Source organism: Artemia sp. Qi Xiang Cuo, chromosome 17 (assembly GCF_049724085.1).
Source record: "Artemia sp. Qi Xiang Cuo chromosome 17, ASM4972408v1, whole genome shotgun sequence".
NCBI classification, from domain to species: Eukaryota; Metazoa; Arthropoda; class Branchiopoda; order Anostraca; family Artemiidae; genus Artemia; species Artemia sp. Qi Xiang Cuo.
This window is the reverse complement of record NC_142810.1, coordinates 38,754,325-38,768,559: the sequence shown is the minus strand read 5'-3', so window position 1 is coordinate 38,768,559 and position 14,235 is coordinate 38,754,325. Positions and strand designations below refer to the sequence as shown.

At 36.3% G+C, this 14,235-nt stretch overlaps 1 protein-coding gene across 4 annotated transcripts in view; it reads right to left on the bottom strand.

Moving 5' to 3' along the window:
- The window catches only part of LOC148942180 (poly(A) polymerase type 3-like), a 65,468-nt gene extending 57,203 nt beyond the window's left edge, over positions 1 to 8,265 (bottom strand). For all 4 annotated transcript variants that reach the window (XR_016143184.1, XR_016143185.1, XM_089103398.1 and 1 more), the window contains exons 1-2: positions 8,247 to 8,265; positions 238 to 589 (exon numbers count right to left, since the gene is read on the bottom strand). Coding sequence is in view for 2 of the 4 variants with exons in the window: in XM_089103398.1 (XP_088959524.1) it covers positions 238 to 581 (344 nt within the window). In the remaining 2 variants the exon portion in view is untranslated. The remainder of the gene's footprint in view (positions 1 to 237; positions 590 to 8,246) is intronic.
- Between the last annotated feature and the right edge of the window lie 5,970 nt (positions 8,266 to 14,235).

Sequence of the window (14,235 nt, the reverse complement as noted above, 5' to 3'; positions counted from 1 at the left end):
AACTTGGAGGGCAACTAGGCCCCCTCCCATTCCACTTTTTACCCCAAAATCTGGAATTTTGTATTTCTTTGTTTGAACAGAAAGTGCCCTTTTTATTGACCAAAAAGATTGTAGGGCAACTAGCCCCCCTTCCATGCTCCTTTTTTCCTCAAAATTTCGAGAGAGACATTTAAAACAAATGTCATATGAAGATTTATAGCCATAGCAATACAGTAGTATGTTAGGTGGAAATCTTACCTGTAGGATCCAAAGGTATGAATTTTTCCACCAACATTCTCTACTACTGATGCAGGAAGCTTTTTAAGATTTTCTGACAAGTCTCTAATCCAATCTTTGACCAGATCATTTAGCTTAGAAAGAACTTCAAGCCTATGCTTCATTTCATCATCTGACTCAAAACACCCATGGGTTTTGAGTGTTTCTTCAAGCTCTGTGGTTTTCTGTATATCAAATGGCTTTGGTCCAGCTAGGCTAATTGCTGAAGTCATTCCAAAGGTCTTTGGCTGCTCATTTTGAACAACAGGTTTGCTTTGTAGAATATTCCCAGATGACGTATGGTGAAGAGAATATGTATTCCACATCTTTTTCACTATAATAACAGATATGACAATAAACAGCTCTAAAACTCTAAAACAAATATTGAAGTAACAGTTCAAGAAATAAAAAAAAATTCAAATTTTTGGTTTCACCAAATATTTTTTGGCCTGGTTCTTGCTATATGCTAAACTTGCAACACATATTTTACTCTGAGCAATGGAAATGTCAATTTTTTGAGAACTCCTCATTGTGAAATGTTATTCTATGTACTGTCAATGCTTAGAAAATAAGTAGTAAAAGTTTTAAGGGAAAATGGGTAACCTTTCTTTCAAATGTATATGGCAGTGATAAGTGGATTGCCTCAATGAACAGTCCTGAGCCAAACTTTATTCAATATTTTCATTTATGATGCACCTAACAACAAAAATAAAATAAGCATTCATGCAGATGATTCAAAAGTAATTTGTTCATCCAAAAGTCCATATAAAACAGAAATTATTCAAGCAGGCTTGGACTCATTTAATTGCTGGGCAAGGACTTGGAAGCTGGAATTCAATATACAAAAATACAAAGCAGTCCCCTTAGAAAAAAAAAAAACAAAACTCAAGTACTCAATGGAGTCAGTGGACAGAACAAGGCAACCTATTTTCATGCTGAACAAGACCTGAGTCTATTAGTTTACAAAGCATTAAAGTTTAACTTACATGAGAACTTCCAGTAGTCATTCCCCCTCAGGTGTATCCAAGTTCTTAAAGGTTTAATCCAGCCTAAGCTAGAGTTTGGCATGTGCATTACCAACCCAATCAATAAATCAGACAAAAAAAAACTCTAGAATCTGTTCAGAGGTGTACAATTAAATACATCAGAGGTCTCTATAACATCCCTTACCCCCCTCAGCTTGAAAAATTGAATTTACCTAAATTAGCTTGAAGCCAAAAGAGCAGGGGTATAATTATGGCATTCAAGCTGCTTTTCCTCCAAACAGATGATTCTTCAAAAACAAGATGACATGATCAAAAAATTCTCAAGAAGCATGTCAACTCAAGGTTGCATAGCAAAATCTGTTCTAATCAGGTGGTGAGTATATGGAGCTTGCTAAATGAGGATACAATCTCTTTTACCAGTACTGAGTCATTCAAATCATCAGTTGACAAGAAATGCCCTGGTGAATAGTTTGGGACTAATATGATTAGCCAGTACACTATTTTCACTGACCAAGAGCCCTTCTCCTATGGTGTTATTTCATATTTTGAAAGAGCATTGAATAGAGAATCTAATGATATGCTATCTTATATAGGACTAGGCTATATTGCTCTATCTGATTCAACTATTCCTCTAGGCTAGCGTGGTGTGTTTCTTTTTTTATCCAATGTTTTTTTTTGTCCCTGGTGAATTTTCTGAATAAAAGCTCTCCAAAAGGAGACATGCTAAAAAGAAAGAAAGACAATTTTAGATTGCTAATTTTATGTCCTTTTTATGGTTAAATTCATGTTTGTGATTAAACACAAACATGAATAGCCATGTATAGCCATAGAATATATAGGCAAAAAAAAAGAAAAAAAAAGAATACAACTAAGTCAATGAAATACTTGTTTTATAGATTATTTACATCAATAAGATTATGTATCTTCTTTCTATTCTTATTCACATTTTTAACTTATTTTAAATAGTATTTTTATTTTATATTTAACATAGCCTAATCACTGAGGCTAAAGCAGATATCTTGAATATATACAGCAAAACATTCACAATAGATAAAAAAAACAGAAAGAACACAAAACCAATGTATTAGGTATAAATTTAGGACCAGTACTGGTCATAAGGAGACATGTTAAGAAAACAAGGTGCTTGTTTAGTATCCAGTAAACATTCAAGAAAGACCACATGAAAATCTTAAAGATACTATATGAAAAACAGGTTTTTGCTGCCTAGTGAGGTATTGCTCACTCTGTGACAAAGATTTAAACTTTTTTTTTTTTTGGGGGTTGAAGGGGCAAAAAAAGGTACCTAGGTTAGGTTACATATCTCATATATGCTATGCTTTACCCCCCCCCCCTAATGTGCAAATATATAGCCCAAATTTGTTCCTGAATCATTATATTTTATCATACTTTGTTTAATTTCATTAGCATTAACCAAACTTCACTTATTGCATGTTTACTGGATACTAAACAAGTACCAAAAACAACTCTTACATCATAATAATCCTAGTTGACATATTTTCCAGGGGGAGCACCTTTATCATTGCTATTTTCACTGTTGTACAATTTTTTTTTAACAAAATTCGTGAAAAATAAACATATTTGATTGCATTTTTCAATTATTCTATATAGGGAAGTTTCATTACCATCTAGCAAAAAAAGATAAATAGACTAATTTTAATAAATTTAGATTATGTTAGACTTGATTAGCTAGATGACTCTTGGCTTTTTGTTCCAAAACAGTTTTCAATACTTTGGGAAATGACAAGACATTTAAAAATATGATTGTAAAATTAGAAAATCAAGGAAAATAGAGAGGATTAAGGTGCTCCCATTGGATAATATGTTAACTAGGGTAATTTTGCAAATTTTGAAGTAAGAATTGTTTTCTTAACATATTTCCTTATGACCAGTAATGATCCTAAATTAGACTGGCCCTAGCTTGAGTTTTGAGTTGGTGGGGGGGGGGGAGATATAAAGAATGTGCTGATAAAATCATCCAGTGTTCCAACAAATGTTGATATATCAGCTAAATTAAACTAAAACATAAGATAAATTCCAAGGTGTCAATGCTGGGTGCCAACACCTTGGAATGTTGGGGAGGGACTGAGGGAGTCCCCCTATAACTGCACCCCTGAGTCTAGGACTAGGCTAAATATGGGACAATCAGAGGGTTGGGAGTTAATTGCCACAAATGCAACTTTAAGCAAAAAAAGGGTAAATTTTTTACAGTTCATATTATTGACTTACAAATAAAGTGAACAGACCACTCAATGCCTTTTTTTATGCTCTTTACAAATATAATAATCACTTCCATTCACCAGCCCCCCCCCCTAATGTATATAATCACTACACCCCCCCCCTAATGTGCAAATACATACCCTGAATTGTAACTGCACAAAGAAGTTATCAACACTAATTAAGTTATTGAACAGTCATTAAAAAAATATCACTAGTTTATAAACAAGTTGGGTAAATTTGTAGGTGGCACTATAATTTAGCTAGGATGAAAGTGAAAACTTCGTTTGATACCCTTTTTTATGCTCTTTCATAATTCAATAATTGCTTCTGTTGCAAATTGTATATTGAGCCCTTAAAAGGACCCAAAGGTATTTAATAAGAATTATAAAAAAGCAGAAAAAAGCATCAAATTATGTTTTCACTTTCATCCTAGCTAGATTATATGGCTCACTGCAAATTTACCATGAAATTTACTCCCCCCCACCAACCCCTAATGTGCAAAAATATACCCAGAATTGTTGACAGCAAAGTTTCAAATTGCAGCATTCAGTGCTATTTTTGTTAATGGCACTTGAAAAACTTGAAACAGTAAGAAAATGGTTTATATTTGAGTTGCCTAATAAATGAGATTTGAATTCTTATAAATATGTAATTTTGGAATATGTTACTGTTGAACAACTTATTTATAAACTAGTGATATGTTTTTAGCCACTTTTAATAACTTAACTAGTGCTGATAACTTCTTTGTGTGGTTACAAAAATGAAATACCTTTGGGGCCCTTTTAAGGGCTGAAGATGCAATTTGCAACATAAGTGACTATTGAATTATGAAAGAGTAAAAAAAAGGCATCAAATGATGTTTTCACTTTCATCCTAGCTAAATTATTGTGCAACTTAGAAATTTACCATAAGTTGTTCAAGAGTGATATATTCCAAAAATACTTATTTATAACAATTCAAACCTCATTTATTAGGCAACTCAAATATAAAACGTTTTCCTACCATTTCATGTTTTTTTAATGCTGTCAACAAAAATAGCATTGAATTTTGCAATTTGAAACTTTGCCATTGACAACTCATAGTATATTCCAATTCAGGGTATATATTTGCACAGTAAAATTCTACTTTAGCTACTTTCGGCTATCTTGGAAAGGGATTAGGTTAAGAAAATGAAATGCCAAAAAATGTCCTGGGAAAGTTTTGAACTACGTATCTCCACTCCTTCTCCCTCTAAAGGGTCCTGACCTTTGATGACCTTTAAAAATCTGCATGTTATAAAAGGTGAAACCACCTTGCAAAATAGATCTTCTGCTTAAATTAAGTACAACACAATTGTTTTCAGCTTGACAACTTTGCTCAATCCCAATTTATAAGGTTTTAAAGATATGTAAATACACTTCCTAAATTTTGAAAAAAAAGTATTAATGTAGCTTAAAATCCTACTCAAATGAAAGGAATTGCATTTTCAGAACTAAAGCCAGACAAAAAGAAACTGATAACTGAAAATTAAAGTAAAACATTGTTTTGTCAAAATTTAAATAGCCTAGCCTAGGTCATGTAGGCAAATTTCAGGACCCTCTAGAGGGAGAAGGAGTGGAGATAGGTCTATTTCAAAATATCTTCCGAGGACATACTTTAGCCAGTAGACCCATCCCTGAAAGTTTCATTTTCTTAACCTAACCTCTTTCCAACATAGCCAAAAGTAGGCTAGCTAAAGTAGAATTTTATCTATTTGCACATTAGCGGGGTGGGGGTGGAGTGGGTAAATTTGAATTTGAAACAACTTTATTGTATTCATAAAGAGCATAAAAAAGACATAGAGTGGTAGGCTATGTTCACTTTATTTGTAAGTCAATAGTATGAACTGCAAAAAAAGTATAAAATGAGCACTTCTGGAGCATGGGCGTAGGCAGCATCTTGTGTAGGGGGGGGGCAACCCCTTCTGTGATGGCGGGGGGATGGATCTTACTAATACTTCCCAAGGTCCTTTGAATATAGGTCTTTAGAAATAAGTCATTCTATATTTCACTAAAACTCAGCCTTTAACATTTTCCATGTTCTACTTTTCCTGCAACAGTATAACATAAGAGACCCACTATCCTACTTCCAATTTCCAGAAAACATAAACACCACAAAAGCAATTTGACACAAATCACATTATGGTTAGATAACAGCTTCTTCTAAGAATTCAACTCAAAAGTTTACAGTTGGACAAAATTAAATATTAAAATTGGTATAGGGGAGACTGGCCCACATCTAGCCAAAGCAAACAGTTTCAATACAAAAACCTATGGGGCTTCTTGTGGATTATAAACACTCTGACAGATTGCAGTGTATTTTTTTAAAAAGTCTGACCTTAATTAATACTTTTACCAAAAATTTCAGATCGGATCAGGTTTTATGGTGATTAACTCTGGAATTTTGTTCAATTTTGTCTATAAGTCTATGCCTAATTACAAATACTGGAAAACTTGCATTGTAAACTCACATTGTATTCTCATATTATTTGCCTGTTTTTGGCAGCTTCTGAGATGTGCCATCTTCACCAGTTTGCTGTTAGTATTTTTTCATCCTGTGGGATAGTGAACTCCCATGTTCGGCCAAAATACCCAGGGTAAATTTGGCATGCCTTACCAAGGTGTCCAAAAGTTGGCTATGCTTGTAAAAGCTGTGTAAACAGCATATTTAAAGGTTGAAGGCAAGCTTAATACCCAAAACTGTGTTATTTCTACTACTACTACTACTAACAACTCATCACAGCACCAAGCCGCCTGAGGCCAACACAGATACGCACGCTCCTCCTCCACCCCAATCTATTCAAAGCCTCCCTTTTTACACCCGCCCATGAAGTTCCCATTTCCTTTAAATCATTCTTTATGACGTCCTCTCACCCCAGATGGGGACAACCTGCTTTCCGTTTAGCCCTAGATGGTTGGCCAAAAAGAACAATCTTTAGCAGTTGTCATCCTTCATCTGCACAACATGCCCTAACCACCTCAACCTTTCTTTCATTATAGACCTAGAAAGCTGTATTGAACCACATTTCTCGTATAGCCTATTGTTTGAAATATGGTCAGTCATCTGGGTACCCAGGACAATCCGTAGGCAGTTCCTCTGGAAAACATCTAGCAAATCTTCATCTGCTTTTTGGATTGTCCATACTTCAAAGCAATATTTGACCCATGTCATCGTTGTAGATTCTAATTTTCTAATCTTAGTTTTCAAACTTGTCTCCCTATTCTTCCAAACTTTTTTTTACTATGAAAAAACACCCTAAGCCTTGGCTATTCTACTTTTAACATCTTCACTGCTCCCATCATCTTTACTAATAATACTACTAAGGTAAGTGAAGCTGCCCACCTGATCAATCTTTTCATTACCCAATGTCACCTTTTCACTTCATCTTCACCTACTCTTGGTGTTGATCAGTCAATGTATAATTTGAAATTAATACTCTTTATTTTTTTTAAACCTTAATGAAATTCATTTTGTAGTTTTTTATGCTGACCATATTCTTTCTTAATTTTATAGCTGAAAAACAAGCTTTAATGTTCCCATGGTCACTTTCTTTTTCTTTTGTCTGGTGGCCAAATGTAGGGCAGAGACGACTGAACCAGTGCTGGGATGGCCAAGGTTTGGCACTCTTGACCACTTGGATAGAGAGGCATCCAGGTGGAAAAATGGTGGAGTATTTCTAATTGTCTTTTTCAAGGATGGTATTGAATGAGTTACTTTTGCTTTAATATGCTCAGCAACTTCTTATTGCTTGAATCAATTCATGGAGAATTAAACAAGTCAAAATCAGCCAATTGTGGGCCAGTCTCCTTTATATATATTGGACCGAAAATCAATATTGAAGATCAAAATGTAAATGTTGATATTGCAAACAATATTTGGAAATTTCTGTTTATTTCCAGCTTTTTTAACCATCTACTAGGTAACATCCAACAAAAAATTCCAACATAAAAAAAGTTTCACTAATATCTATCATAAATTTGATGTACTAGGGGGGGGGCCGCTGCCCCCCCCCTTCCCTAAGCCCATGTTCTGGAGAGCTGTTAGGCTATTCTGCAATTTTGCTGGTAATTTTTTACCAAATAATATTATTGAGTAACAACTAAAGTGAATAATCCATTTGATGCCTTTTTTTATGCTGACTATGAATAGGCCTATAATAATCATTTTTGTCAGAAATGAATTCCCCCTAACCTAACCCCCACCCCCAAATGTGCAAATATATATCCTGAATTGACACATATAGGGGGGGGGGGCTAAAATTCATTTCCGACAGAAATGATTATTATATTCGTAATCACCATAAAAAAGGCATCAAATGGTATATTCACTTTATTTGTAAGTCAATAATATGATTTGGTAAAAATTTACCATTTTGCCTAGGCCTACTCCACTCTAAAAAAAAAATAGGTTTTAAAAACCTTCAATGTACTTTTACAGGCCAGCAGTTGGTACTTTAGGCCTATCCTACATAACATACAAGTGTAAGAGAGGCATTCAATTGTGACAAATTTTTTCACTGTGTTGGGCTAAATGACAGATTGAATGGAATATTGATCTTTCAATAAGCCTAACAAATTAGTCCCCTTTTTTCTATCCAAAAAAATTCCCAAAACTTTTATATCAATAGAAGAAACAAGGCATAGGCAAACCAAAATAAGCATTCAATTAGTCTAGTTTAACCAAGCAAAGATAAGTCCTGTTTTTGTAATAGGCTATTATCCAAAAATCTTCAAGACAAATGAATCCTACAAATTGGGAATGCAAAGCAGACAAATTTCTTCTCTTTCTTACTAAAATCGCGGCAAAGAAATTATTCTAACAAATAGATGACATTGGGATCGCTAAAGAAGATACCGCTAAAAGAAACCATTAAACTATGTTATAGGTAAATATGATGGCAATAAGTACGTAAATCATCTTAAATTTACTCTAAACTAAATGCGGCATAGTTTTAAGGGAAACAAGATAGAAAAAAAAACAAAGAAACTTTAAAATATTAAAGTTAAGTCTTTGAAATCACCAAACACCTTGGGTGAGGCAAAAATCTTCACAGTTAAAATTTAAAATAAGCAATTTACCATAATTATGATTATGCATTGAGATCGTGTTTATAAAATTATTTTAGCGATTCCCAAGATCCTGTCATCTATTTTAAATCTTACAAGATTATACGGAGTTTTTACCTATTACCCTTATGAATATCAACGATCGATTGCTTCATACAAATAAAATCAATAATTTTTATACGTTCTCCCACATGGAATCCACTGAGCTTGAGAGTCGTGTGTGATCTAAAGACAAAAAACTTAAACCTTTGGAGGCTTTTAATGCTATATTATCTTTTCTTAATAAGCAGCGCAATCGCGCTGTTAAGTAAAGAACGATGTTGGCACAATGTATTATTTATTCTTATTATTTTTTTGTTTACTTTAGACCAGGGCACTTAGTATCGAAGGATTTGTCGTAGAAACTTGAAAAAGGGCTCATTCGATTGGAAATTGAAATGGCTAGTGCCCTTTTTAATAGTAGAAAGTGATCGGACGGAAAATAACACCTCTTCCACGCCAACCATTTATCCAAACACATCCAATCAAAATTTTGAGATAGCCATTTTGTTCAAAGTAGTTGAAAGGTCCGGAAATTATATCTTTGAGGATGACATTCCCCCCACAGCCCTCAGGATAAGGGTTTTAAGTTATGCCTCGGGGTATGTCAGGTTTTTATTGAAAGCTTTGTCGTAGAAACTTGAAACTTGACGATTGGAAATTAAAACGACTAGTGCCCTTTTTAATAGTCGAAAGAGATTGGAAGGCAACTAACCCCCATCTCAACCTTTTGCCCAAACATATCCAATCCAAATTTTTAGATAACGATTTTGTTCAACGTAGTTAAAAGTCTTAGAAATTAGGTCTTTGAGGATGATAACCCCCTCAGAGCCCTCGGGGCAAGGATTATGAGTTATGCCTTGGCGGCATATAAGGATTTTTTAGATAATGTTGTTGTGGAAACTTCAAAAAGGGCTCGTTCGATTAGAAATAAGAAAGGCTTGTGCCCTTTTAAATAGTCGAAAGTGATTGGAGGATAACTAACACCCCTCTCACACCAACCATTTCCCAAAACATATCCAATCAAAATTTTAAGATAGTCATTTTTTTCGACCTAGTTAAAATGTCCGGAAATTATGTTTTTGAGAATTACACGCGCCCCAGAGCCCTCAGCGCAAGGGTTGTAAGTTATGCCCTGGAGGCATATAAGTTTTTTTATTATAGAAAGCTTTGTCGTAGAAACTTCAAAAAGGGCTCACTCGATTGTAAATTAAAAGGGCTAGTGTCCTTTTTCTGGTCAAAAGTGATTGGAGGGCAACTAGCCCCCCTCTAATATCCACCTTTTCCCCAAACACATCCATTCAGAATTTTGAGACAGCCATTTTGTTCAACGTAGTTGAAAGTTCTGGAAATTAGGTCTTGGAGGATGGCACCCCCCCCCTCCCCGACGGTCCTCAGGGCAAGGGTTGTAAGTTATGCCCTGGGGACATATAAGGTTTTTATAGAAAGCGTTGTCGTAAAAAATTCAAAAAGGACTCACTTGATTGAAAATTGACATGGCTAGTGCCCTTTTCAATATTCAACACTAATTAGAAGGCAACTAACAACCGTTCCACGCCCACCATTTATCTAGACACAGCCAATGAAAATTTTGAGATAGCCATTTTGTTCAAAGTAGTTGAAAGGTCTGGAAATTATATCTTTGATGATGACACTCCTCCCACGGCCCTCAGGGTAAGGGTTGTAAGTTAGGCCCTGGGGCATATAAGGTTTTTATAGATAGTGGTGTTGTAGAAACTTCAAAAAGGGCTCATTTGATGGGAAATTAGAAGGGCTTGTGCCCTTTTTAACATGCGAAAATGATTGGAGGAGAACTAAGACCCCTCTCGCACCCATCATTTCCCCAAACACATACAATCAAAATTTTGAGATAGCCATTTTGTTCAACGTAGTAAAAAAGTCTAGAAATTATGTTTTTGAGGATAACACTCCCCCCACAGCCCTCAGGGTGAGGTTGTAAGTTATGCCTTGGGGTATGAAAGGTTTTTATTGAAAGCTTTGTCGTAAAAACTTGAAAAAGGGCTCTTTCGATGGGAAATTAAAAGGACTAGTGCCATTTTTAATAGTCAAAAGTGACTTGAGGGCAACTAACCACCCTCTCAAGCCAACCTTTTCCCCAAACACATCCAATCAAAATTTTTAGATAGCCATTTTGTTCAACTAATTAAAAGTCTTAGAAATTAGGTCTTTGAGGATGATAACCCCCTCAGAGCCCTCGGGGCAAGGGTTAAGAGTTATGCCCTTGGGGCATATAAGGTTTTTAGAGATATTGATGTTGTAGAAACTTCAAAAAGGGCTCATTCGATTGGAAACTAGAAGGGCTTGTGCCCTTTTTAATAGTCGAAAGTGATTGGAGGATAGCTAAAACCCCTCTAACATCCACCATCTCCCCAAACACATCCAATTAAAATTTTGAGATAGTCATTTTGTTCGACGTAGTTGAAAAGTCCGGAAATTATGTTTTTGAGGATGACACTCCCCCCAGAGGGCAAGGGTTGTAAAGTATGCACTGGGGGCATATAGTTTTTTTTTTATAGAAAGCTTTGTCGTATAAACTTCAAAAAGGGCTCATTCGATTGGAAATTAAAAGGGATAGGGCCCTTTTAGTAGTCAAAAGTGATTGGAGGGAAACTAGCCCCCCTCTCACACCCGTCTTTTCCCCAAACACATCCATTGAAAATTTTGAGACAGCCATTTTGTTCAACGTAGTTGAAAGTTCAGGAAATAAGGTCTTTGAGGACCACACCCCCCCCCCCCCCCCCACGGTCCTCACGGCAAGGGTTGTAAGCTATACCCTGGGGACATATAAGGTTTTTATAGAAAGCGTTGTCGTAAAAACTTCAAAAAGGTCTCATTTGATTGGAAATTGAAATGGCTAGTGCCCTTTTTAATAGTCGAAAGTCATTGGAAGGCAACTAACACCCCTTCCACGCCCACCATTTATCAAAAGACATCCAATCAAATTTTTGAGATAGCCATTTTGTTCAAAGTAGTTGAAAGGTCTGGAAATTATATCTTTGAGGATGATAATCCCCCCACAGCCCTCAGGTTAAGGGTTGTAAGCTATGCTCTGGGGGCATATAAGGTTGTATTGAAAGCTTGGTCGTAGAAACTTGATAAAGGGCTCATGCAATTGGAAATTCAAAGGGCTAGTGCCCTTTTTAATAGTCAAAAGTGATTGGATGGCAACTAACCCCCCTCTCAAGCCGACCTTTTCCCCAAACACATAAAATCAAAATTTTTAGACTGCCAATTTGTCCAAAGTAGTTAAAATTTTTATAAAATTAGGTCTTTGAAGATGATAACCCGCTCAGAGCCCTCGGGGCAAGGGTTGTAAGTTATGCCCTGGGGTATATAGGGTTTTTATAGATAGTGATGTAGAAATTTGAAAAAGGGATTGTTCGATTAGAGATAAGAAGGGACTGTGCTCTTTTCAATAATCAAAAGTGATTGGAAGATAGCTAACACCCCCCTCACGCCCACCATTTCCCCAAACACATCCAATAAAAATTTTTAGATAGACATTTTGTTCGACGTAGTTAAAACGTCCGGAAATTATGTCTTTGAGGGTGACACTCCCCCCAGAGGGCATGGGTTGTAATTTATGCTCTGGGGGCATATAAGGTTTTTTTTATAGAAAGCTTTGTCGTAGAAACTTCAAAAAGGGCTCATTCGATTAGAAATTAAAAGGGCTAGTGCCCTTTTAATAGTAGAAAGTGAATAGAAAATGATTGGAGGGTAACTAAACCCCCTTTCACGCCTACCATTTCCCCAAACACATCCAATCGAAATTTTCAGATAGCCATTTTTTTCAACGTAGTAGAAAGTTCTGGAAATTAGGTCTTTGAGGATGAAACCCCCCCCCCCTACGGTCCTCGGGGCAAGGGTTGTGAGTTATGCCCTGGGAAAATATAAGGTTCTTATAGAAAGGGTTGTCGTAGAAACTTCCAAAAGGGCTCATTTGATTGGAAATTGAAATGGCTAGTGCCCTTTTTAATAGTCGAAAATCATCGGAAGGCAACGAACACCCCTTCCACGTCCACCATTTATCCGAACACGTCTAATCAAAATTTTGAGATTGCCATTCAAAGTTCAAAAGTAGTTGAAGGGTCTGGAAATTATATCTTTGAGGATGACACTCCCCCCACAGCCCTCCGGGTAAGGGTTGTAAGTTGTGCTCTGGGGGCACATAAGGTTTTTATAGAAAGCTTTGTCGTAGAAACTTGAAAAAAGGCTCATTCAATTGGAAATTCAAAGGGCTAGTGCCTTTCTTAATAGTCGAAAGTGAGTGGAGAGTAATTAACCCCCTCTCAAACCCATCATTTCCCCAACCACATCCAATCAAAATTTTGAAATAGAACTTTTGTTCGACTTGGTTAAAAAGTCTGGAAATTATGTTTTTGAGTATAACACTGCTCCCACAGCCCTCAGGATAAGGGTTGTAAGTTATGCCTTGGGGAATGTAAGGTTTTTATTGAAAGCTTTGTCGTAGAAACTTGAAAAAGGGCTCTTTCGATTGGAAATTAAAAGGACTAGTGCCTTTTTTAATAGTCGAAAGTGATTGGAGGGCAGCTATTTTGTTTGACGTAGATGAAAAGTCCGGAAATTATGTTGAGGATGACATTCCCCCAGAGCCCTCAGGGCAAGGGTTGTAACTTATGCCCTGGGGAGATACCAGTTTTTTTTTTATAGAAAGCTTTGTCGTAGAAACTTCAAAAAGGGCTAATTCAATTGGAAATTAAAAGGGCTAATGCCCTTTTAATAGTCGAAAGTGATTGGAGGGCAACTAACCCCCCTCTCACACCCACCTTTTCCCCAAACACATCCATTCAAAATCTGAGACAGCCATTTTGTTCAACGTAGTTGAATGTTCTGGAAATTAGGTCTTTGAGGGTGACAACCCCCCCCCCCACCGGTCCTCAGGGCAAGGGTTGTAAGTTATACCATTGGGACATATAAGGATTTTATAGAAAAGCGTTGTCGTAGAAACTTCAAAAAGGGCTCGTTTGATTGGAAATTGAAGTGGCTAGTGTCATTTTGAACAGTCGAAAGTGACTGGAAGGTAAATAACACCCCTTCCAAGCCCACTATTTACCCAGGGATACCCAATAAAACTTTCTAGATAGCCATTATATTCAAAGTATTAACAAGGTCCGGAAATTATATCTTTAAGGAGCACACTCCCCGCACAGCCCTTAGGATAAAGGTTGTCAGCTATGCCCTGGGGGCATATAATGTTTTTCTTGAAAGCTTTGTCGTAGAAACTTGAAAAAGGGCTCCCCCAATTTGAAATTAAAAGGGCTAGTGCCTTTTTTAATGGTTGAAAGTGATTGGAGAGCAATTAACGCCCCTCTCACGCCCACCATTTTTCTAAACACATCCAATCAAAATTTAGAGATAACCAATTTGTTTAACGTAGTTGAAAGCTCTGGAAATTAGGTCTTTGAGGATGACAATCCCCTCACAGCCCTCGGGGTAAGGGTTGTAATTTATGCCCTGGGGGCATGTAAGGTGTTTATAGAAATTGTTGTCGTAGAAACTCAAAAAGGGCTCGTTCGATTGGAAATTGAAAGGGCTAATGTCCTTTTTAATAGTCGAAAGCGATTGGAAGGCTTGACATTTTTATAGTAAAG